General features: G+C 39.2%; 1 protein-coding gene across 1 annotated transcript; it reads left to right on the top strand.

Moving 5' to 3' along the window:
- The first annotated feature begins 17,829 nt into the window (after positions 1-17,829).
- On the top strand, positions 17,830-21,060 carry LOC145998296 (uncharacterized). The gene is made up of 2 exons (XM_083134699.1): positions 17,830-19,219; positions 20,987-21,060. Exons 1-2 carry the CDS (start codon positions 17,830-17,832, stop codon positions 21,058-21,060), a joined length of 1,464 nt encoding a protein of 487 aa, XP_082990825.1.
- Positions 21,061-23,559: the final 2,499 nt, after the last annotated feature.

The following is a 23,559-nucleotide window of genomic DNA, read 5'->3' as shown; positions in this document are numbered from 1 at the left end:
AAAAAAGTAAGAATCACGAACCTTCCGACCTTCTGTAAACAACCGTCTCACTTCGAGTAACGTATCACTCCGCGCCAGCTGTTCGTGAATAGTGCGGCCATCATATGCTGCTCACTCGCAACCTTTAATTTTACGTAACATGGAAAAACGTATTCTTATTTTAACTGATAATCTACACATTGAAGTATAATAAATTTTCTACAAGTGATTAAATACGTGTTCTTGTTCAAGAATGAACATATTTTTCTACGCCAAAAGTTCAATTTATCTGACTCTGGGTTAACAGATCCCCCTTCCCCCCCCCTCCTCTCTCAGTATGACAGCGCCAAAGTTATACAAGAGAGAGAGAGAGATTCGTTTCAGTAATTCAAGCCTTTTGGTTTTATTTCCACCAAATTATTGCCCAACATTGTTGATATGTGGAGTATTGTTTTCTGCTTGGTGCAACAAATATACCGCCAGTTTTAACAGAAGCTGAACAAAGATAAGCCGGGGAATAAAAAGAGATTGTTTATCTTTCTCTCGGTTTCTCGTGCACTAGAAAACAAGAAGACGATAATAAGCACATTATTTACGCTCGTCTCATGCAAGTAATGTATTTTCTTACCTTGATTCAGCAGTTCCTTTTTGAACTTGAGGCATTTTCGGCGCTCGACAGAGTACGGTCTGTCAAATTTGCTTCCTAAAAAGGAACTCAACGTGGCACAAGAGGCGATTTAACGTCGACTGTTAAAATTGGGGAGATCGTCATCAATCATCACTATCAACATCTTCTCCACAGTGGACAGGACGGCTCTTTTATTGAAAGAATACGAAAGCACCTCGCGTTGTATTGCATTTATCTCAAAATCGGTGTACTTGTTTATACGAGCAACAACGTGTTTTTTTGTTTTTTTCGCGGGACTCACAACTTGACCGGTCGTTTTACTTTCTTTCACCACACCGAAAATACAAAGACGCAGACACACAAATACACTTGGACACCAACTTCACTGCTTGCTTAGGATAGCACCGACACAACGTCACATAAACGTTAAGAACAACCTGATTCTTGCCACTTTTCAAACGGCTGTATTTCCGAAAGACTACTCTGAAAACACGGGAGACCTTCCTGCACGCATGGAAGTCGCCATGTTCGAAACTGGCGCTATTTTCTTGCTGTTCACGTGATCGATTGTAATTTATACAATAATCACGTATTATTATTATAAACAGAAACCTTTAATAAAAATATATTTTAAAATGTATAATCCAATGTTATTTACACGTTTTTCTTCCATTAGCGTACTTTCATAGAACGGACTACATGATGCGGAAGAAATCCGTTATTAGGCTGTTGCCAACCACAATACTTCTCACTAAGTACAGAAACGGAAGTGGTATGTCGATTGTCGGCATATGCTAGTATATTTTCACATTGTCAGTGACGATCCTCCGGGGATGGGGAAGGGGGGGTGGGACGCGGGAGTCGATCTATAATACAGAGGTGTTCACCATCTGGATGGTAACATCCTCACACTCCGGAATACTTTTGCAGGTGAAGGAGGGCAGGCCGTAGGGTGAGGGAGGTTGATTTAAAATGAACACCTCACAACAAGAGAGAAGAAAAATGTGACAATATTTAAAAATTCACCCCCAAATATGCATTTTATTTTATATGTAGCGTACAATAAAATGTGACTGCCTCAAAATATTTCTGTATTCTACAGTCTTCTTTCCCCACTTTTATGCATCTCTAAGTTGCCGTTTTAGTTTCCCTTGGTGTCTTTGCTGCATAATTATTAATTTAGTCAATCAAATCATATGTATTAGTAGCTTACTTTCATTATCTATAATAATAAATCATAACACTTTCCAACATCAAATAAATTTAATGAAGAAACCCCGGTTTCAAAACGTAATTTATCTTATGTGTCACATTCTTCTAGCAATGTTTTTTTTAGTAAAATATGAGAGAAAATTAATCCTTTGGTACGGAACCGTCTTACTCCTGGGGGATAAGATGTACATTTTGTATTTGATTTTTTTAATTGAGCGTTGCTTTTCTTCCACTTTTGGCTAATCCTGACGATGAGAATGAGTGATCGTCATATGAAATTGATGAAGGGATACTCACAAATAACACCCATGACGGGGTGAGCCAGGGAACTTCGGTGATGAGTCTGAAAGTCGGTCACCAGGCAAGATGTACATTTTTTTAAACTTTTTTTAAACATACATTCAATAACTTTCAACAGGTCACCACTCAGTGATACACTGCATATTCCGCATCTGTTGACAAATGGAATGTTTTTACACCTTGTAGGTTATGTGGATTATTTTTTCTTTCATAAGTTTGCAACACTGTTAGGGTACACGTGCTTTTGTTTACAGAAGGTCTGAAGTTCTATGATTCTCACTTTTAGATTTTGGTAAAGTTATTAATCAGGAAAAAAAAATGTTGACATAAGGACTGAAGTGAAATCGTAAACATTGGTTGTTGACACAATAATACGTAACTTGATACTTACAGAAACATCGAAGGCTACTTATAGAGCAGATCAATCCGACGACTCTTCTTTGAAAATAGTTATATGATGCTGTGGTCCCGGGTTCGAATCCTGGCTTGGCCATGGACGTTAGTGATGTCTATTCATCAATTTCATCATATCATCACTCATCCCCATCTTCGCAAATTAGCCAAAAGTGGCACGAGCGAAGCAAAATCAATCAAATTAAATCAAATCAAATCAAAAACGTTCTATGATGCTGTCATAAAGTGAAGTTTTTCATTTGAATTTGATTTTTTGGGTGCGTCATGGTCATGGTCCATGTTATCCACACCTGAATTCCATACTTTTTTTTCACCCGAAAATAGAGTACATGGCCAACAAAAGAGTTTCGACATTTGCGCACATCCACATAACTACGGATAGTCGTTATACCACGAAACATTGAAATGTCGGTCATATCCAGCAGACGACTTGATTTTTAAATCGTTCAAAATAGGCTTTGGCCTCCCTTTCGCCACAATTTCGCTTTTATCTGCAAAAGAACAAACCAAAAGATTGCTTCAAAATATCTTGTATCGCACAATTACACACACTGTTCAGATAGGATGAACCCGCCACCTCGGAACTCGGAGCAAGCTCCATTCCGCTTGTTAATTAATTGACAATGCCCGAAAACAACATAAAGACGAAAGACACCACTCACAAAACTCGCACTGCACAGTCCCTCCCGCAAACCGTTGTTTACTTTTGTAACACGTGAAGCACCCTCCTTGCCCCCTCCCCTCTCAGCATCGACGCTTCCCCAATATTTCCTTCGGAACCTGCAAGAAGTCCAGTTCTACTACTATTGCCATCTTAGTTCTTTTGAAACCAGAATTGCCCAAATGGCGAAACTTTGTGTTTCAAATAAGACGTATGTAGAGTAGATCTATATTATATACTTACTTTGGAGTAGATGTAGTCTTAATCTGTTTCCTAACTACTCCCACTCCCATGTTTCGCTAAATCCACAGAACTCTCATTTCTGACACCACTAGCTACTATTTCGTATATTTTACGTCCCTTGCTACCTTTAAGGCTTTCGCTTTATAGGATTATCGTGACGATGAGGATGCATGGTGAATTATTGAAATAAAATTATTATTTCTTTGTGTATGTAATTATTAATGTTTATAATTATGTAAGTAAAATAATAACAACAAACATTGAAATAACCATTTCTTGCTGAGGATTCGAACCTGCGACACCTGACACTTCAGAGCGTGCTAAGATAACAATCGGGAAATTATGCTTGTGAGTAATGTTTCCCCCCCTAAAAACAGTTCTACCACCTCGAAAACATTGCTTCAATCCGAAATTATCGCATTCCTGCGACAACGTATGTCAATCCCAATCGGCCCTTTCAACAATTATCACAAATTCCTGTAACCGAAATAATATTATATGTGTGAAATATAGAATTTTAGGTTGACATTTTTAGAAGGACACCGGACCCCTTGACCATACTCATCCCTCTCATCTCCTTCTCGTCCATGATGTCGAAGAAGGACAAAGAGGACTTTCGTAATCGCTGATATTTAGAGTAAATACAAAATATCACTTGCTAGTTTGCTTTTCCCCCAGTGTGATTTGATATTTTTAAATTTTGATTTGGCGATTTAAGTCCACTCATGCACAGTAATGTTAATCGGGACAGTTTAAAGTGGGATCCGAACCACTTGTGCCTCCACCGGGTATCGAACCCGGGATCCCTTGATTACAAGGCGGCGACGCTACCACTGCGGCATCGTTCCCCAGTGTGACTGGACACCTTCATAGTAAGATAGACCCGATTAGGCGACTTAGTTCTTTTCTGTCAATTGAATATGGCAACACTGATCTTTTCCGGTAAGGATCACCGGCAACTGCAGCGGCTAAACAGTCATGCCATTAACCGGCCTCCTCCTCCCGCCGTAACAGTCTTTGCCGCAATGCGAAGTCTTCCTTGCGGTGGCTCAGGGCCCTTTCCTCATGTTGCCTGAGGAGGGTAAAGGATCAGTTCTCCTCTTCGCTTTTGCCGGTGTCAGAAAAAATGTCAGTCTGCAATGTTTACTTTACGACAATATTACCAGTTTATGTACGTAATAATATTTTAAGACAGATTCTTCAATTCTTTATATTTTGGTGTTACCTGCGGTAACAGCGGCTACATGCACGCAACGCCTGTGGACAAATTTATTATTCGAACGAATGCAGCACAGCCACAGATTGTCTCGATGAAGATAAGGTACCTGCTTCAACAGCACCAGCTGAATCGGAAACATGTCCTCCCACTCCAAGTTCATCTACAAAAGAAGTCGAGAGTTTCATCACTCAGATTTATGCAGTAAAAGCGAAGGGCCTAAGCAACCGTTTCTTTCCAGATTTCCAGGTAGTGTTTTCTGTAACCAGAATAGGTGTTTTAATGAAGTATGGTACAAAAGTTTCCGGTGGATTGAGTACAGTGTTAATCACGATGCAGCCTTTTGTTTTCCCTGTAGACATTTCGTAGGCCAGACAGGTAAGGCAGATCCTGCATTTACCGGTATTGGTGTTCGTAACTGGAAAAAGGCTATAGACATATTTAAAGGAGAAATGTGCTTCTCATGTAATAGCAACTGAAAAATGCCTGATGTTCCAAAGTACAGAAAAATTGGGGACAGTAGTTAATCTTTTGAGAAATGCCAGTGTGAATGAAATAAAAAAACGCCGTTCTTATCTTCATCGCGTTGTTGAAGTGTTATTGCTCACAGGTAGGCAGTGCATAGCACAAAGAGGCCATAATGAAAGTGAAGAAAGTTTCAATGTGCGTGAAATTCTGAAGACATTAGGGAAGTTTGATACTGATTTTAGTGTAACATTTCAAAACGTTATTCCAAAGAATGCCACGTATCATTATCCAGACTCCCAGAACGTTCTGCTGGAATGTAGTGCAGCTTTGCTGAGGAAAAAAAATATTAACGGAGGTAAATGAAAGTGGCTATTTTGCAGTTATTGCAGACGATACAAGGGACATAGGTAAGGTTGAACAAATGAGCGTGCGTCTTCGCTATTTTATTTATAACAAACTAAATGAGAGGTTTTTGTGTTTTTTGAATGTTAAAGATGTAAGTGTAATGGGACTAAAGGCACGACTTCGTGAAAAGCTGTCTCAATATGATATAAAAATTGCAATATGTGTTGGTCAGGGGTATGATGGTGCCACTGTCATGAGTGGCCAAATTAGTGGTGTTCAACGGCTATTTAGGGAAGAACATCCCTTTGCAGTATATGCTCATTGCTATGCTCACAGGTTAAATTTGGTTCTAGTTAACATTTATACAGATATTCCTGAAGTTGGATTTTTTTTAATATCCTCAAGTGCTTGTATACCTACTTTTCTACGTCCGGAATAGCTCATACACGGTTTGTAGAAATACAGACAGAGTTAAATGTTCGTGCAGAACTAAAAAATCTAAGTAGCACTAGATGGTCTTGCCAAATAAGGTCTCTATATACTTGCGGTGAGAAAAACTTATGATGCTCTTTTTAAATATCTGAGGAAACCATCAGATTCAACAGATAAATGTACAGCCCTAGGCCTTTATGAATTTTTGGGAAAATTCTTAACCATGACGTGTCTGCTTATTTTCATTGAGCTTCTGTCCATAACAGAAATTCTCAATAACAAGTTGCAGTCACCAAGCCTTGATATTGCGGAGGCAATTGCAGGTGTTAATGCAGTGCTCGACACTTTACGCGGTATGCGAAATGAATAATATTTTAACTCTGTATACAAAGAGGCAGAGTCATTTGCGAAACAGAAGGTAACTCTCAATGAAACAATTGTTGAATATTATTCAAAAGTTCACAAACGTGTTCACACATTACCATCATCACTGAAAGACAACGTTGTAAATGAAAACCTGGGGCACACAACTGATACCGATAAACCTGCATTCTGCGGACTTTTTTACACTCTAATTGATCGAATGATAAATGAGCTGGAAAGTTGTTTCAAAGATAAAGCAACTTCCAGTGTTCTGGTTGGAATTCAGCATATGTCACCTTCTTTACTTACAACAAATTTTGACTTGTTTTTGAACCCTCAATTCTTGAGTGGTTTTTGTAACTCTTTTCAATTACAAGTACAGATCGCTGAAATCATGGTTGCAAAAAATTACCTAAAGAACTTGACATACACCATCACATCCATAGTACATTTAATGAACGCCATTCCAAAAGACATGTTTCCGAACTTATGCAGAATGTTGCAAATTGCAGTGACAATTCCTGTGACATCAGTATCGTGTGAGAGGAGTTTTAGCTGTTTGAAGAGAATCAAGACATTTTTGAGTAATAGTATGGACCAAGACACACTTTCCTCACTTGCAATACTAGCCATAGAAAAGGAAGAGTGTCATGAATTGTGTGTGGATTGTGTTATCGATAATTTTGCAAGAAATTCGAACCGCAGAGTACAGCTGATACATAAAGACATAGTTCACCAGCATTAGAAAAACAGGACAAGAATATCCATCTATTTTAATAAAAATTAATGCAGTAAGTCTATGTTAGTTTAAATTCCTTATGCTTGTTATATATTATTGTCTTATTAATCACTTTGCTATTTTCAAACATTAAAAATATTTACAATAGTAGTAAGTCATGTATCTGGTTGCAGCCCCCCCCCCAAAGCAGATGGCCTAGCGACGCCACTGCTTGTGTAAATCTCTTTTTGACTGGGTTTGGGATCCGCAGCCTGCACCTAACTAAATTTAAGAGAGAGAAACTGCTAGAATGTCTTTCTGGCCAGCCTGTTTCATTGGCACCGATGGATCAAGGTTAGAGTCCTAGTTCTTTTATGAGTGCCCGTCCATCTAACGCCATTCATCTTCATCCAGCCACTAATATGGACTCTAATGAATGACATTGAATAGGGCACCACCATTGCATTCGGAGATAGTTTCTCTCTATTTGAGATTTTGAGCCCCCACCGGGATCCAACCCGGGAATCCTTTAGTACAACGCGACAACCTTAACCACTAGGCTGTCGAGGAGGCTCTCATTTGAGGTTTGTGTTTCTTCTTGGTGAAAGGTAAGAGCGTTATGTAAAGAATACAAGAGATGCGTCTATAATAATTCATTGGAGCACTACATACCTCTCCTTGTATATACTCACGCATTCCGTGCATTGTGAATGACCTTCGAGATGCGAGACCCCTGCAAAGTGGCTCACCGGACGGAAAGTGGCTACGGAACGATTCCAGCTCCCCCAGGCAGTTATCCTCTCCATGGCTAGATATTTGCAAATAGTTGTTGTTGTTGAGTTGGTGTTTTAAGTCCACTTTATGCACAGTATGGCTAATCGGGACTGGACCTACAGTTTTAAAGTGGGATCCGAACCACTTGTGTATCGAACCCGGGACCCCTTGATTACAAGGCAACGACGCTACCACTGCGCCATGGGGGAGGCCCGTATGAAAATTAGAAAACAACATTAAACCAATACACTCGTACAAAGGTAAATATTGAAAACAAAGAAAGAAAAGTATAAAATTACAAGGAAAAAATACCAAAAAGGGGGATACATACGGGAATAAAAGTCTAAACTATACTCACGCGCATACAACAAAACACACACACATTCATGACAGTAGTCAAAGATTTAAAATATTAAGGTGAATAAGGGTTTTCAGTGGTTTTCTGAACTTAACTGTATTCAATTTGTCACTAACGTATAAGCTTGCACTAATGTGCTAACTATTTGTGCCCAGTAAAACATGTTTTGATTGTGTCTTAAAGACATATGCTGAAGATGAGTTCCGAATTTCGAGGGGCAGCCAGTTCCAAAGACGAGAAGTGGACACGGTGAAAGATTTTAATAAAAAATTGAGTTATGAAGGGGGATGAGTAGTTTAGTTCTCCCGCGCGACCTGTTATCAAGGCTTTCTGATTCGGAAAGAATTGAGAATCTGCTCGAGAGATAAGCCGGTTCTTTTGAACTAATTGCCCTATAGAGAAGGATGAGGTTGTGTAACTTTCGCCGATCAATTTAATAAGGTCACTCAAATAAAAACATCTCCACAGCAATGAACGAGATCGAATGCAGACTAAGAAGGCTCTGGCGACTGAATCATCTCTGTTACATGTTCTTTCTTTCCTCTCCATCCTCACGGAGACGAATAGAAAGTACTATTAGTTCTAAATATTTTCTAAATATTTAATGATCAGAAACTCTTAATTTATATTCCTCTTTTAGTCAAAGAAAGTACGTTTACTATTTCTAAAACGTCCAGATTTTCGATTTCTCTATATTAGACAAGAAGATACAAGTTTATGAATAGAAGAGTAATGAACATTACCTGAATTAAGTCTGCTTTTAATATCTCTCATTTCATCGTTTTCAGTTTCTTGTTAGCACTTCTTTGAATTAGTACTTATGAAATCCCACGTGTAGAAAAACACACTCCTTCTAGTCGACTGATAATTAACCATTAGCGTGACATTGTAGCTACCTCTCCTACACGAAAGTCCGTTTCTTGAGCTGTGCGCTGACACAAGAAGGGCTGAGTTGGCAAAATATTAGAAACCTTTTCGTGCTATACGTTGTTTCATATTCGTCTGAATAATTTCAATTCCATGGCAACGATATACAGAAACAATGGAAATATTGTCGATTCAGACAGCGAGAGTGATACAACCATTGTTGAGTATTACTTTCAAGCAACAATGAAGATATTTAAGAACACGAGAAAAATCGGAACGGTGCTACAAGAGGAAAATATACTCAGAGTGTGTAGAACAAGGCCGGGCACAACATCAAAGAAACGGAGAAAGCAAGTTTGCGGAGCAAATCAGTGCGCGCCGCTGCAAACGGCAGCTGGTAGATGCTACCCTTTTGCATTTTGGGTGAAAATGGTGGACAATGAAACGCTTTATTGGCTTGGACTATGAACGTAAACAATTAGATAAACATCATTCAAGAACTTTCACAATTGTGAGCTACGAAAGTGTGCTTAAATTTTTTGTTGTTGTTGTTAAAAAATAAACACAAATATTATAAATATTCGGCTTAAATGGGATTCAGTGTGACCATTATGTAACGAGAGTCTGACGCCAGCAAAATGATTTGTGGCTCTTCAGTTGTGTCCTGTCCATGTATCTGTGCAATTGTCCTTTCATAAATTGCATCTTGTCACCAAACATCCTCATCTTCTAAATTATCCGAAAATGGCAGAAAAGCAAAGTAAATTAAATCAAATAAGTTATACTGTTATTGATCAATAATGTGCAGTGCCGGATCTACAAGCCGCAAAATCCCGCAGTGAGGGTGGGGGGCGGAGACAAGTAAGCCTTTAAGGGGCCCTCAGCTATTGACATAGTAGAAGGTTCGCGTATTTAAAAAATAAACGTAGTCACTCAGGAGAACAGAAACGAATATAATATATACAGGTAAAGTTAAAGTTCACTGTGCATATAGCACCGTGCCATACAGGCACATTTAAGATATGCCCCACATATTTTCGATTTCCATCTTGGAGGTGATGTGATCAGCACCACAATGGGGCCGTCTTTACCCCCCCCCCCCCCACACACACACATGGGCGTGCTCTAGAGCGGGGACAAAGCCTGGAAAATTAGAACCCGGGTTTCCTGCGTGGCAGCCCGACCCTGTGGCCGAGTGGTTAGCACATCGCGCTGCGACGCCAAGGGTCCCGGGTTCGAATCCCGGTCGGGCTTGGTTGTTTGTGAATGTCCATTCATCAATTTCATCATTTCATCACTCATCCCCATCTTCGCAAATTAGCCAAGAGGCACAAAACGCGAAGTAAAATAAACTAAATCAAATCCAAAAAAAACCCTCAAAATCCTGCGTGGCAGTCAGACTAGAATCAAATCAGGCTAGAATTTTGCGAGAAATGCGTGGTGAAGGTTTCTTCTACCTGCCTTTAATCAGGAAAAATGTTATGTAACAAATGTATCCCCATTCCCATTTAAACATTTTGAGTTGAATTCAATATTGCGGCCACCAATATGGCGGACGTCCGGTTGGAACACACCAATGTGGTCCCTCCTAAGCCTAACTTGTTTCTATCATCTATCATGACCAATTGTATCCAGCCTGAGTCCTTTACTTTTTTATAGGGGTGTTAAGGGACTTTTGAATCACTTTCTAGGCCCTTATATGTGACATTATCAACATGAGGGTGTAAAGGTAGAAGGGGCCTTTGGTAATATTTTGCGGGGGGGGGGGCTAGATTTGTAGATCCGGCACTGACAATCACTAATACCTACCTGCATTCACTATTATCACTGCCACTGTTAAATAGAAAATAAATACACCAATCTAGCCATTCATATCTGCATAATAACATAATAAGCTGTCTCAGGTCACAAACCTGACCACTGTCAAATACTACATGACCACCATAAATTGTAATAATGATTAAAATTTTAATTAATTGCACACAATATTTGGAGATTTACACTTGAACCATGTACGAGTATTATGGAGAGGAAAAATCCTGTGAACCATGTTTGTGACGCCTGAGAAGCTCCACACTAATATCTCCATACCCAGAACACCTATAATACACCCAAAGTTTTGTAATGGTGTAGTATCATAGAGTATATATCCAAAATGGAAAATACATATGTAATTAACACTTCAAGTGTAGAATAGATGGAATAGGCTATCAGGAACTTAATCAAATTTCAATAAAAGATTTCTGAAGAGCTATACAATATTTCCAATATTCAATATATGCCAACATTTGGACATCTGGAGTTAAAATAAAGTTGACATACAAGAAATATCACATATTTTTAAAGAGAATAAAGTGTTTGCCACCATAATTCAATGGAAAAAACATGGCACCTTGGTTTCAAATTCTGTGAAATTAACCATATATGTAATGGTAGGGCGAACAATGGTTAAGAGTATATCATACAAATGAACTATTTTGATCAATCAGACATTGATAACTTGAGTATCTGTGTTATTCTGTATATACCAACCTTAATATACCAACCTTTTTGTGCAAGAGTTGCAAACATATTTTCATTACACAGTTAGAGAGTAATTGTAATTTCTCTCATCAAATAACTTCCACACCGAAGTTGAGAAAGATTACAAACATTTAGCTGTATATTGGAGATGTGATCTAAAATGTCTGTACAAACTTCGAGTGCAAAATTATTAAACTTAGCATTATAATGAGTGTCATTTTGCTTTTGTTTTTAGTTTTGTAAAGGAACGTACAGGGACATATTTGAGAATTTGCATTAAAAAAGCAAGAATAGTTTACAATGTTTATTTTACGCTTCAGTATGTATGAAGTTTACATTCATAAAATGTGTATATTATTAACTTACACTCTACAAAAATATTTACATATGTACATCTGTTTACAATTATTTAGTTTTACAAAGTTCCTATTTACAGTTATTTACATGAGTACAATGTCTATTTACATTTGAACAGACACAGCTAACGATGGCAACCTTGCTGGCACTGCGATTTCCGTCGTGTTGCAAGGCTCTTCGCAGGGCTGGAGGAAACTCCCGACGACCACTGGCGTTTGTTCAGGCTCCCGCCAAGAGCCCTTCCCCTCGGACCTGCAAGCTCCAAGGGGTGAGTGGCGGCGTCGAAGAGACAGCGCCCGGTGCCGAACCCCGGCCCGGCTGGCAGGTGACGTCATCTTCTCTCGCGCAACGTCTAGTCAAGGTGTTCGGGAGTACGCCGGCATGTTGCTTTGCGCTGGGAAGCGGCTCAAGGAATCACCTCGGCCCGTCGATCGTTTCCACGAACCGCAGACGTCGCGCTACCGCCTACGTCGAACTGCGGGGCCAACCTTGCACAGACTTCCTCGCCTCCGGCTCTGACGAACGGAGCTGCAATATTTGGTACGTCATCTGGCAGCATTCACAATTTTTTGACATCTTGGCAACACGTTGCTTAGCGACGAACACTTTACACTATTATTAGAAAAAGCAATTATTGCCATCAAACCATTTTGTAGATTTTCGTATTATCAGTTTGTATGGGTCGGTACATAACGAGATGAATCTCGTGAATGAAGCAACCTGTCTCGTTCTCGGTCTCGGCATCAGTTACAAATGCTTGTCTCGTTTTGGATTGAGTCTCGTCTCCAGTCTCTAAACATTTCAGTTATCCATTTTACTTCAGAATTACAGTAACGAAACAACCCCGTACCCAGGGGAGGCTTATACGTACAGTCACGGGCACTGGTTTTTTGTAACAATCCCATCGAAAGCTAAAGCCCCCTGCACACGGGGACAGTACTGGCCGCCAGTACTGGCGGCTAGAAGTGTCAGCCAGTGAAATGGCCGGACAGTAGGCTTACACACGAGGACAGTAATGGCTTCCATTACTGGCAGGCAGTAGCCAATTTTTTTGTGTGGACGTGGTGAGTGCAACAGTCAGAGGATGTGCGAGAACATGAAGGAGGTTCATGAAGATTTCGAGGAAGCTGTTGATGAGGCTGTAAGCGATATTGTACATTGTTTAAGTGAACAGCTTCAAGAAATAGTAACCAAAAAGAGGGCGTACTGGGTTAAAGACTGGGTGTGTCGTAGAGATCAGCTGGGAGCTTCGGCTACAATACTGCGGGAACTTGCGAGGAGGATCCTCTGGAATACAAGAGAATTATGAGAATGAGTGTGGGGCAATTTAACGAACTGTGTAATTTAATTGAACATAAAATATCAAAAAACAGATACGCTAATGAAAAACGCAGTTCCTGCCCGTCCAAAACTAGAGGTTGCCTTACGATTTTTAGCTACTGGTGACAGTTACGAAACTCTAGCAATCATGTTTCGAATACCAGCCAACACCATTTCTAGTTTTATGCCAGAAGTACTTACAGCAATAACGACAGCATTACAAGAATATATGAAGTTAAGATCTCACAATTATTGCTTGCTAACTTGTTAATTTATAGTATAGGGTAGTAGAAAAATCAATACTGGGTCTGTCTTTTGTATCATTTAATAAACATTTGTAAAAAGAGTAGCAAATTCTTAGTAAGACTGGTGAGTTGAAAGTAAATAAGTGCAGAAATGTGCATATCTTTTAGGGGTTGTTAGTCCGAACAACTATGCTAACCATAAAAGAGGTGATTCAAAAGAGATATCAATTTTCGTTAGTACAATTTATTATGAAATGTAATATTAATTGTAATGATTTGTAAAGTACACAGAACAAAATTTGTTTGTCAGGTAATGTCATTTCAATGTAAATGTCTGTAAACAAAATCTCCTTCAGCTATAAATTCTTTTTGAATACTATCGTCGTCATCAGAATTACCGACGTAGGACGTGGCTCCAGATAACATCGGAGAAGGTGAAGGTCGTGGGGATTCCAATAATTGCAATCTCCCTTTTGTTAGCATAGATTGAAGTTTGTCTTGGCAAGTAAGTCGGTTCCTCATGGGAAGGTCCCTCAACTGAGCTGCAACATATTTTCCAAATACGTCAACCTCGTCGGACTGGAGTTTGTTTGAAGTTGACGGGCGACTCTCAGTTATTTTTTGTAATTTTGCAATCGCACCCTCAACTTTAAATAAGTTGCTTCCACGCCGTTTTTTGGTATTAGGTGTGTAAAAAGTAGGCACAACTGGGGGTTCTGATGAGTCCTCTTCAATCGATTTGTCGACATTCTGTTCACTGTCAACAGTTTGATGACTACATCTCTCAAGAAACTGTCGGCTGCAGTGAACCATGGTAGTTTCGGTACGTAGACGTCGTCAGTGCCCGCTCCACTTGCTTTTGATTCACTCACTTTCAGGAGTTCACCTCTGTACGTGGCCTTTATAGCCTTTATACGGGCTCTCAAAAAACTCAAGTCGGGAACTGCGACCCCTAGTCCTATTAATTCACTCTTTAACTTTATCATTGAACTCTCCCTCTTTGCCTTGTTGTCATAATCAGAATGACGAACATTCCATAGTAGTTCATAGTTTATGTAAGTTTCTAAAAATGTACCGATATTGTCCGCACTCCATTTTACACTAGCAGTTGGTTTTGTCTTCGCTTCTTCAGATTTTGAACAAATTTCCGGTGTGAAATTTCGCAACGAAAGTAAATACGAAAGTAATCACAAACAGAGTCTAGCGCTCTACTGGCGGCCAGTACCTTTAAAGACACGTCCAATAATGGCTGCCACTAGGTCACGTGACCCTGTTACTGGCCCTCTGGCGTCCACTAAACTCAAACATGTTTGAGTTTGGTGGCCGCCAGTAGTCTACTGAACGTTGAAGCGGAAGTACCCCTGCACACGGGGACAGTAGAGGGATAATTAGTAGCGGCCATTACTGGCTAGTACTACTGGCCGCCACTACTGTCCCCGTGTGCAGGGGGCTTAATGGTATCGTTACAACCCAGAAGTGTCCGTGACTGTACAACAAACGCTAAAGAAACATATCTCTCATTATTTATTTATATTTTACTTGGTAAATCTTTCGGAGAGGGTCCGGACCCCCTGGACCGCTTGAGTCTCACGTAAAATTTATTTACTCCGGGCATCGAAGTCGAGTCTCCTGAGTGGCAGGACTAGACCAATCAACATTAGCATTGCTATAAATTAAATAGAAAACTACTATTTTAGCTTTATCCTTTTTTTTAACTTGGTGGTTATTGTCCAGTGCTTTTGGGGGAGGGCGTAAGAGGCATGGGCGTCGACAGGTGGGGTAGAACCGGTCGGTCGACCCCCTGGAAATTTCCATCTACTTTTTTTCAATTTATGGCAATTTATAAATGAAGCACTTCATTTCTCCTCATTTTGCGTCATTGTTTAAAAATGTTCTTGAGATATCGAATTTCGTACGAAACTTTCATAATTTGCAACACTGTATCTCTGTTAATTTGTAACTTTCACACGTTTTGAAGCTTCTTGTACTACTGCGTTTGCTGCTGCTACTGCTACAAGTGTTAGAAGTAGATAACTATTATGTAATCTTTGTTGTAACAAGTACTATTATTCATAATAAACTTATTGGATGCTAAAATAAACTAAACTAAAACGGCTACTACTACTATTACTACTAGTAATAGTAGTAGTAATAATAATACTAATATAATAATAATAATAATAATAATAATAATAACAATTTAAAATACCGATGATGTAATAATTTTAAAAATGAACCCCTCCTTGACAAACTTCTGCATATGCCCCTGGTCTGTATCACAATATTTTTGAGGGGATGGGGTGTCCCCGACATCTTTGATTCGACCCCCCCCCCTAGGAAAATTTCTGGCGACGCTCATGGTAAGAGGGACCCTTTGCGAAGACACGCATTTATTAATCTCCCTTCCGATCTGGCGTCTAGATTCACGTCTATCTCTGGAGGAAGGCCGCGCATAGCGACAGAGAAAGAGGGGGGTGGAGAGGTCGAGTGGGCAGAGCGAAGCATGCGAAGACTAGTAATAGGAGTTTTCTCTCCTCCACGCAAACCCACTCCCTCTATAGCCTGTGTAGAATTTTGACATCTCTCTCGCTTAAAGTACGAAGAAAGGTTTAGTTAATGTAAAGGCCGATAGATCGCACAGTGCAGTATTACGTCACTCAGTCTACCGATATTGGTGTAAGGTATTCATTCTCAAGCATACACTCCACATCCAGCTAGCACGTTTAGGCCCTAGTCTAACCGGACACCTGATATGACGGAAGGGTTCAGCAAGAGATTGGAATTAGCTGCACGTAGTGATGATGGTTTAATCTCCTTAGTAGTTAATTTGCTTAACACTATTTTGTTTAGTTTTGTAGAATTAGTATTATTACATTGATTATTTCTGTGTTGACCCCTCCCCATCCATTTGTCTGAATTGACGATCACTCGGATGAAAGCTCAACTCTTTTTCTCTTGTCGTTGCCATAGAGACAAATAAATCATGGTCTCATCGGAGAACAGAACAGACTTCCATTGCTCCAATCTCCAGTTCTGATGATATTGTGCGAACCGAATGCCAGCTCGACGACGAACCGGTGTTAGTTTTGGACCAGTTGCAGCTCTTCGAGGGGTCAGGTTCCCTTCCTGTAGCCTACGTCTTACTGTCCACTGACTAATAACTACACCTCTAACCTCACGGAGCTGTTGTTGCACTTGAACTGCATTAAATCGACGGTTTCTTAGCATTGTTGACACAATAAAGCGGTCATCTCTCACAGTTGTAGAATGCCTTCTCCCTGCTACTGGTCGCCGCCGACGAAAGGAATCAGGCTCTTCATAATGTTGGCACACCCTTCGAACTGCTGAGCGAGTCATATCCAACGGTCGCGCCACATCTCTCTGACTAAGACCACTTTGGACTAAAGCAAGCGCTTGCGCAGTTAATTCCGGTGTTGTGTGCATTTTACAAAACAACACTAATAAACTTATGCACACAATAACACACTGATAAAATTCTGATAGCGAATAATGCAGAAAGTTCTCAAAAAATCAATTCTAACAGCGATTATTTTACTTGTCAGAACACGTCATACATATTTATTGCTGAACTTATCTACATTAAGTAGGATTAGACGCTTCCATTTGGATAGGCGAATGCAGAGTTCACTAGTGCCTCCAAACGGTTGGAAGAAAGTAAACATTTTATGTCAAAAGTTTGAGGTGGGTATATTTCTTAGCACGCAAGTGTAATAACACCATATTTTTTGAGTCTATCCAATACAATACGCATGTGTTCAAGATGTTCATTTTCATTTTTTGAAACAATGACTATATCATCGCAAAAATATTCAACAAATTCGCCACGTAAATCTCCTAGGGTAGACCAGGGCATTATGGATCAACGTAAGGTTCACGTGACCTGCAAAGAAAACTGTTGCAGGCACGAACTTGAAAAATATAGCCGATCATGCTGCCATCTGCCCGCTTACTCGCTGCCTGTCTTTGTTCGCTGTGGCAGTTGGCGCGCGTCTGTGACAAGTGATTGTTGTAAGCAAGTTGGTGGAGACGGTGCAGTAAAAGTACCCATTGTAAGTTTTGTTCGACGTTTGGTAAGGTTGCATTGTAGAATGTAGGGGTTTAAGTGCTCTACAATTTAACATGTGATAAGGTAGGGTGTGTTTTTGCGATGTGCCAGTATTTGATATGACTAACCCTATTTGTTATTATTTAAATGGACATATGTCGAGAATATGCAAATCAGGGCATTACGGATCGGCCAAAACGGGGCAAAATGGATCTCCCACTTTCAGTACGTTTTACGTACTTTTACTTAACAGTATCTCTTCTAACACGACGCTTTCAATTTCCAGATGGTTCGCGATTATCAAAAGAAGTCCACCAGAAATTCGTGGTCTGTAGTAGGAATGTGTGAAGCTGTGCGTTTGGTGACATCTGGAGAAAAGACTATTCGGCAAGCTGCGGAACTTTGTGGTGTGCCGTATACTTCATTGCAACGAAGAACATCTGGTGGATCAGATGACGTTGGTCGTCCTGGTGTAAAGAAAGTGTTTAGTAGTGATGAGTTTGAGCAGGCTTTTTCTTCGAGATTGTGTGATTTAGCTCGAAGAGGATTCGGGCTAACACCCAAAGCTGTGCGAAGATACGTTTTCAAGTTTGCAGAGAAAGAGAACATACCGCATCCCTTTAATAAAGAAAAAGGACTAGCAGTTGAAGACTGGTTCCATGGATTTAAGCAACGCCACCCAGAACTCAGCATACGCAAACCACAAGGTCTCTCGCAGGCAAGAGGTATGGCTATGACAGGTGCTAATGTTCAACAATTCTACGAGACGTTACAGCAGATAATGGCAGACTGTAACCTACAAAATCGCCCTGAATGCATCTACAACCAAGATGAAACAGGATTTCCTTTGAACAATCGACCCCCGCTAATAGTAGCGCAGAAAGGCGCCCGTAATGTAGTGTCCATAACAAGTGCCGAAAGAGGAGAAAATGTAACTGTTCTGGTTTGTGCAAGTGCAACAGGAGTGTTTATTCCGCCATTTGTTATATTTAAAGGCATACGACGGCATGATGAATTTCTTGATGATATGCCTCCGGGTACAGATTTTTGTATGACAGATTCCGGATGGGTGACAGAAGATGCTTTTCGAGTGTGGCTTCAACATTTCCAGAAACACCGAGCTCCTGGAAAAGATATTCTAGTTCTTGATGGACACCGTGCACACGTAGCACTTGACATTGCAGATACATGCCAAGAAAATAACATTGAATTGTTATTGCTTCCTCCTCACACCACACATATATTGCAACCTCTTGATGTCGTTGTTTTCAAACCCCTGAAATCGTATTATCACCAGTATGCAACTCAGTGGCAACACCAACACCATAATCGTACTATTAATAAATTTGTGTTTGGACATATTTTCGACAGAGCTTGGAGAGAGACCGCAACAGTTGGGAATGGTGTCAAAGCAATTGAGACCACTGGAATCTTTCCACTAAACCGGCGTGCAATTCCAGCACACAAGTTAAATTTAATTGCTAATAAGGACAATTCAGATACAGCATCCATGGATCAGTTTGATCTCTCATCGAGCAAGACAGCAAGTTGCAGTAGAGAAAGCGGCGATGGCACACAAGAACAAGTTCGACAATTATTGCCATCCCCACAGAAAGTGATGTCTCCACGAGTACAAAGACAGCGCCGAACAACATTGCACATTACATCTCCACAACACATTTCAACAATGAAGGCAAAACAAAACACAAGCACGGCATCCACTTCCAAAGGCAAGCAGAAAGCAGGGCGTTTCAAAAGTCAGGTCGTACGAAGAAATGTCATGTCGAATGTAGACATGATTGCTAGCAATTCTTGTAGTTTTTGTAACATTTCATATGATGATCCAAGATGTGCACAGATGGGAGATTGGATTCAATGTCAGTCCTGTCGTAAATGGTATCATGAGCGTTGCGCAAATGCTGTCGGAAGAAAACAATTTGTGTGCGGTATATGTCAGATCCCAAAACTGTAATACAGTATACGGTACTTTTTGTTTTTTACGTTTTTAATCTATCTTATGTTATATACATAAAATTAAACTGATCCATATTGCCCCGTTAGTGATCCGTTTTACCCCTGCTATCAGGGCAATACGGATCAATTGCAGTGTCTCACAAAATATTTTTTTCTGAATTGTAGTTTCAACTTCTGGTTCTTTCAATGCTATGCACATGTAGTAGAAACTATAATTAATTTTTTAGTAGAGTTTTGTGTTGCTAGCCTAATTCCTTGGCCAATAAAAACTGTTGTAAAGAAAAATTGATCCGTTATGCCCTGGTCTACCGTAACATTATTTGCATCATGCGAGCTAGACAAGCACTTCCAATTGAGATTCCAACGAGTACGGATTTTAATCTATAACTTGCGGTCGATTCATTTGATATTTTCCATTAGCTCTCGAATAAAATCAGAATATCTTCTCTATACTCGCGCGTTTTCGAAAGACACAGGCATTAGTATACTGAAAATATACCAGATTTAGAAAAAATTGTGAACGATAATTTCTGAAGGGATTTGTGTAATTTTGGGCGAAAAGGGTTTTATATAACTAAAATCCACTTCTAGCATTTGTTATTACTATTTGAACTTTATTGATTGATTGAATTCGTAAATTTGGGACTATATTGCACACGTCACATTATACAGGGTCCAGCCCCTTACCATAACTGAAATATAACTAATATAATATAACCGTAATGTATAAGGACTAAGATATTCTTACTTGGGTTACAAGCTGAGGCTGTAAAGGGGGCAGTCAGCACACATAAGAACAAAACACAGGACAACACACACATAGCCATGCAAGGATTATATTGGCCGTAGGTCCTGACGCCAGAGCCTCGTTAGTCTGCAAAATGCAGTCCACGGTGTACTACGTGGAAGTGAGGCTGACAATTGGTATACTACATGGAAGGGTATCCCCCTTATACCCTTACTATTTGAACTTGCAAGGCAAATTTTCAAAGTGGTACTGTACCCATCCTAAAAGTTTGAGGGGGTACAATGTACCCTTTTACCCCACTGTTCCTGCACCACTTGACGTAACTATGTAAATATTTAAGTTCTTCCAAAGTGACCATTGCAGTAATCATTAAAAACTGCCCTCTAAAATTTCACTCTATTTCAAATTAATTATTATTCACTGGTTTATGTGGTTTATCACATTTATTTCATTATGTATGTGCTTGATTCTTTAAAACAAGCGAAGATCACAATATAGACATTGTAATTTTCTGTGCCATTCTGCATATGCGGCTGTGGGGAACAACCAACCTCGCATCAAGAAATACAATTTTTCCACCTGCTATTCTGTTGAAATACGAACCAATGAACATAATTTATGAAATCAATTATCAATATAATAAGTTTTGTGTGTTTATTTGTAATTTGAAATGAAACATGACACCTTGCTGACCGGTTCAACCCCCTTCAACACCACTAACCAATAATGATACAATATGTAATATGCATATAAAACATCTAAAAACAATTTGCAGGGTTCATCAGAAACTTGTTCATCCAGAATATCAATGACAAAAGTTTTATTGTTGAAGCAAGTCTTGCAAGTTAATTCTTATAGACACACCATGTTGTCTTTTAAGGGATGCAAAATATGTGCTCGCGTCTTTGTATTGTTGAAAAAGAAAATACCTTTTGGAAGTCATTCTTTGGCAGCACAATGCGAAACAATATCTGTCGTTTGTGAGGAAGAATGGGGTCCGGCCCTGACATTCAGAAGTGGAGTTGTCGGCCGTTGGTTGGCTTCAAAGCTCGTCGTGCAGTTGTCGGGCTTCTTCCCTTCCCTCCGCCGTGGTCTAAGAATTGCCTTTCCCTTTGCACGAGCTCCATTGTGCTGTTCGATATGGCACGCTCCAAGCCGTGCTCTGCGTGCAATCTGTTACATTTTCGAAAGAAATACACTGTTTTAGGGATTCTGAAAAAAAAAAGGGGGCGGGTGGGCTCAAGCTCCGGCGTCCTATTCCACCCACCAAAAGCGTACATAAGATTTTTCTCTCTTCTTTTTTTTACATTTAGTGGAGCAAAAATCACACAGAGGAATAAAGAGAGGAAAAACTATGGAAAAATGCAGAAGAACCGACGGAAATAAACATGTTTAGTAAGACAGAGGGAGAAAGAGATGAATAAAAATTAATAAAAAGTGAGAAAGGGAAAAAGAGCGAAACAAAGAGTGAAAAATAGATAGAACACAAAATAGAAATAGAAAGATAAAGGAACAGAAAGACAGTTGAAGGAAAATATAGATAGACAGTAGACAGAGATACACATGATCACCAAAGCAGGGACCATCTAGGGATGACCGTGAGTGGGCAACCGCGCAATCTGAAAATTGCTCTGCCTACTCTTTTGTCACCCGAACGATTTCAATAAATATAAGAATGATTCAACAAATGGTGTTCCTTCCCTCCATGCATATTTTGGTCGTGAATATTGACTACTGTTGGATTAAAAATTATCGATACTCGAGTTTGGACCCCAATTAAAAATTAACATGCCACCTACCCCCCTTTCACACCCATAATATTTACATATATGCAAGTTTCATTCTACATTTTTCTATTTTATCAGTTACGCAAGAATAACTTCAGTGTGTAACCTAAAAAAAAATTTAAGAGGCTTACTGCATTTCCAGGTAGCTTTTTGACTGATTGTTTACATTTAAAATTGCAAGATAAAATAAGGTAAACTTCTTGAACTGAAGCTGACGCATTTGTCTTCCAAAATTAGCAGTAGATGCAAGTATATAATTTATTTACCTCAGTTTTCCCTTATTTTATTTACTTACTTTTCAATTTTATTGGTGTCAACCACTCACGTGTCCACTAGGTAAAAATATTACAGGCATTTCTTTTCTTTACATCGCAAGATAAGAGAGAGATTCTGGTCATCGCATACTGAATGAACTGCTTTTAAAGTGAAAGAATGTAGATATTATTTCTATCATTTCCATAAAAACGTTTTACAGAATTACTAAGATGCAAATGATGAGTGTATTGCAAATTTGTAGATAGAAGACATTTGAGTGAACATTTTTATTATTAGCCTACTTTTATTCTGTATTCAGTTGTGTGTACATGTAATATGATGCTGAATATTATTGAACTGCTTCACATGTACGTACATGCTTTCTTCAGGTGTGTAGGTTCAAAAGAAAACAAGTTCAAGATATGTATACACGTTATATCTTAACTTTTCTTTTTGGTAAAAAATTATCTCGCTGATGGATATCACTAATTACTATATTCCCTGTCTTGTGTAAAACAATTGTTTTACACAAGACATTTTCCGTGTGATCATTTTCCGTGTGATCGTAAATCCCTTTTCATAGGCTTGAATTACTGTTAGATCATTTAACGTTAGTGTTCTTAGCATCCAGGAATTTCGAATTGGTTAGGCTATGTGCATTAATATGTGTACACTTTCTCTCTTTGCTTGATGTAAAATATTTAATACGAAAAATGATTTTAAAAAATTGTAACCTATAACCAGACCAGTCAAACTTGTGCATCCAAGTTTACCGGATTTCTAGAAAATTAAACATTTATTGAAATTACACACGGGAATTGAGTTTCCAAAGTTGGAAAGCTTATTTAATACGAAATTCCAATCTTACAAACTCTTTCCTCAACCTTCTGTACGTAAACGTTTACAAAATTATCTTCCATACATAACTTGGACCGTAAGTTTTTATTTCACAGCAATTCAATGGCAATTATACGTATATCTACTAAACATGATAATTCTTTATGAATTTACAGTAAGTTCCAAATGTATGATATACTAATATATTTTATCTATATCGCCTTATTTCCATTAATTTGAAAAGTAAATGTACATCATGCAGAACGGTAAAGATCGGATTTTACTTTTATCAATATTATTAACGTATTTACTCATGTCACATAATATTTGAAATGTTCTTCAGGTGAAAGCAACGTTCTGAACGAATAAGAAAGGACGATTCAGTCAAGAAACTAAATACATATTATACTCTTGTAATGCACGTTGTTAAATGTTGAATAATCCTGTGACATCACAGAAGCTGGTTTGA

This window comes from Lepisma saccharinum, chromosome 14 (genome assembly GCF_977018435.1).
Source record: "Lepisma saccharinum chromosome 14, izLepSacc3.1, whole genome shotgun sequence".
NCBI classification, from domain to species: domain Eukaryota; kingdom Metazoa; phylum Arthropoda; class Insecta; order Zygentoma; family Lepismatidae; genus Lepisma; species Lepisma saccharinum.
Note: the sequence above shows the minus strand (reverse complement) of the source record. Positions and strands in the feature narration are given on the sequence as shown.

Bases quoted from the DNA above. Each gene is read 5' to 3' on its own strand.
- LOC145998296 (XM_083134699.1), top strand. From the start codon at position 17,830: ATGTGTGAAGCTGTGCGTTTGGTGACATCTGGAGAAAAGACTATTCGG. The intron at 19,220-20,986 runs GCAAGCAGAAAG...AACAATTTGCAG, and splicing joins CACGGCATCCACTTCCAAAG to GGTTCATCAGAAACTTGTTC.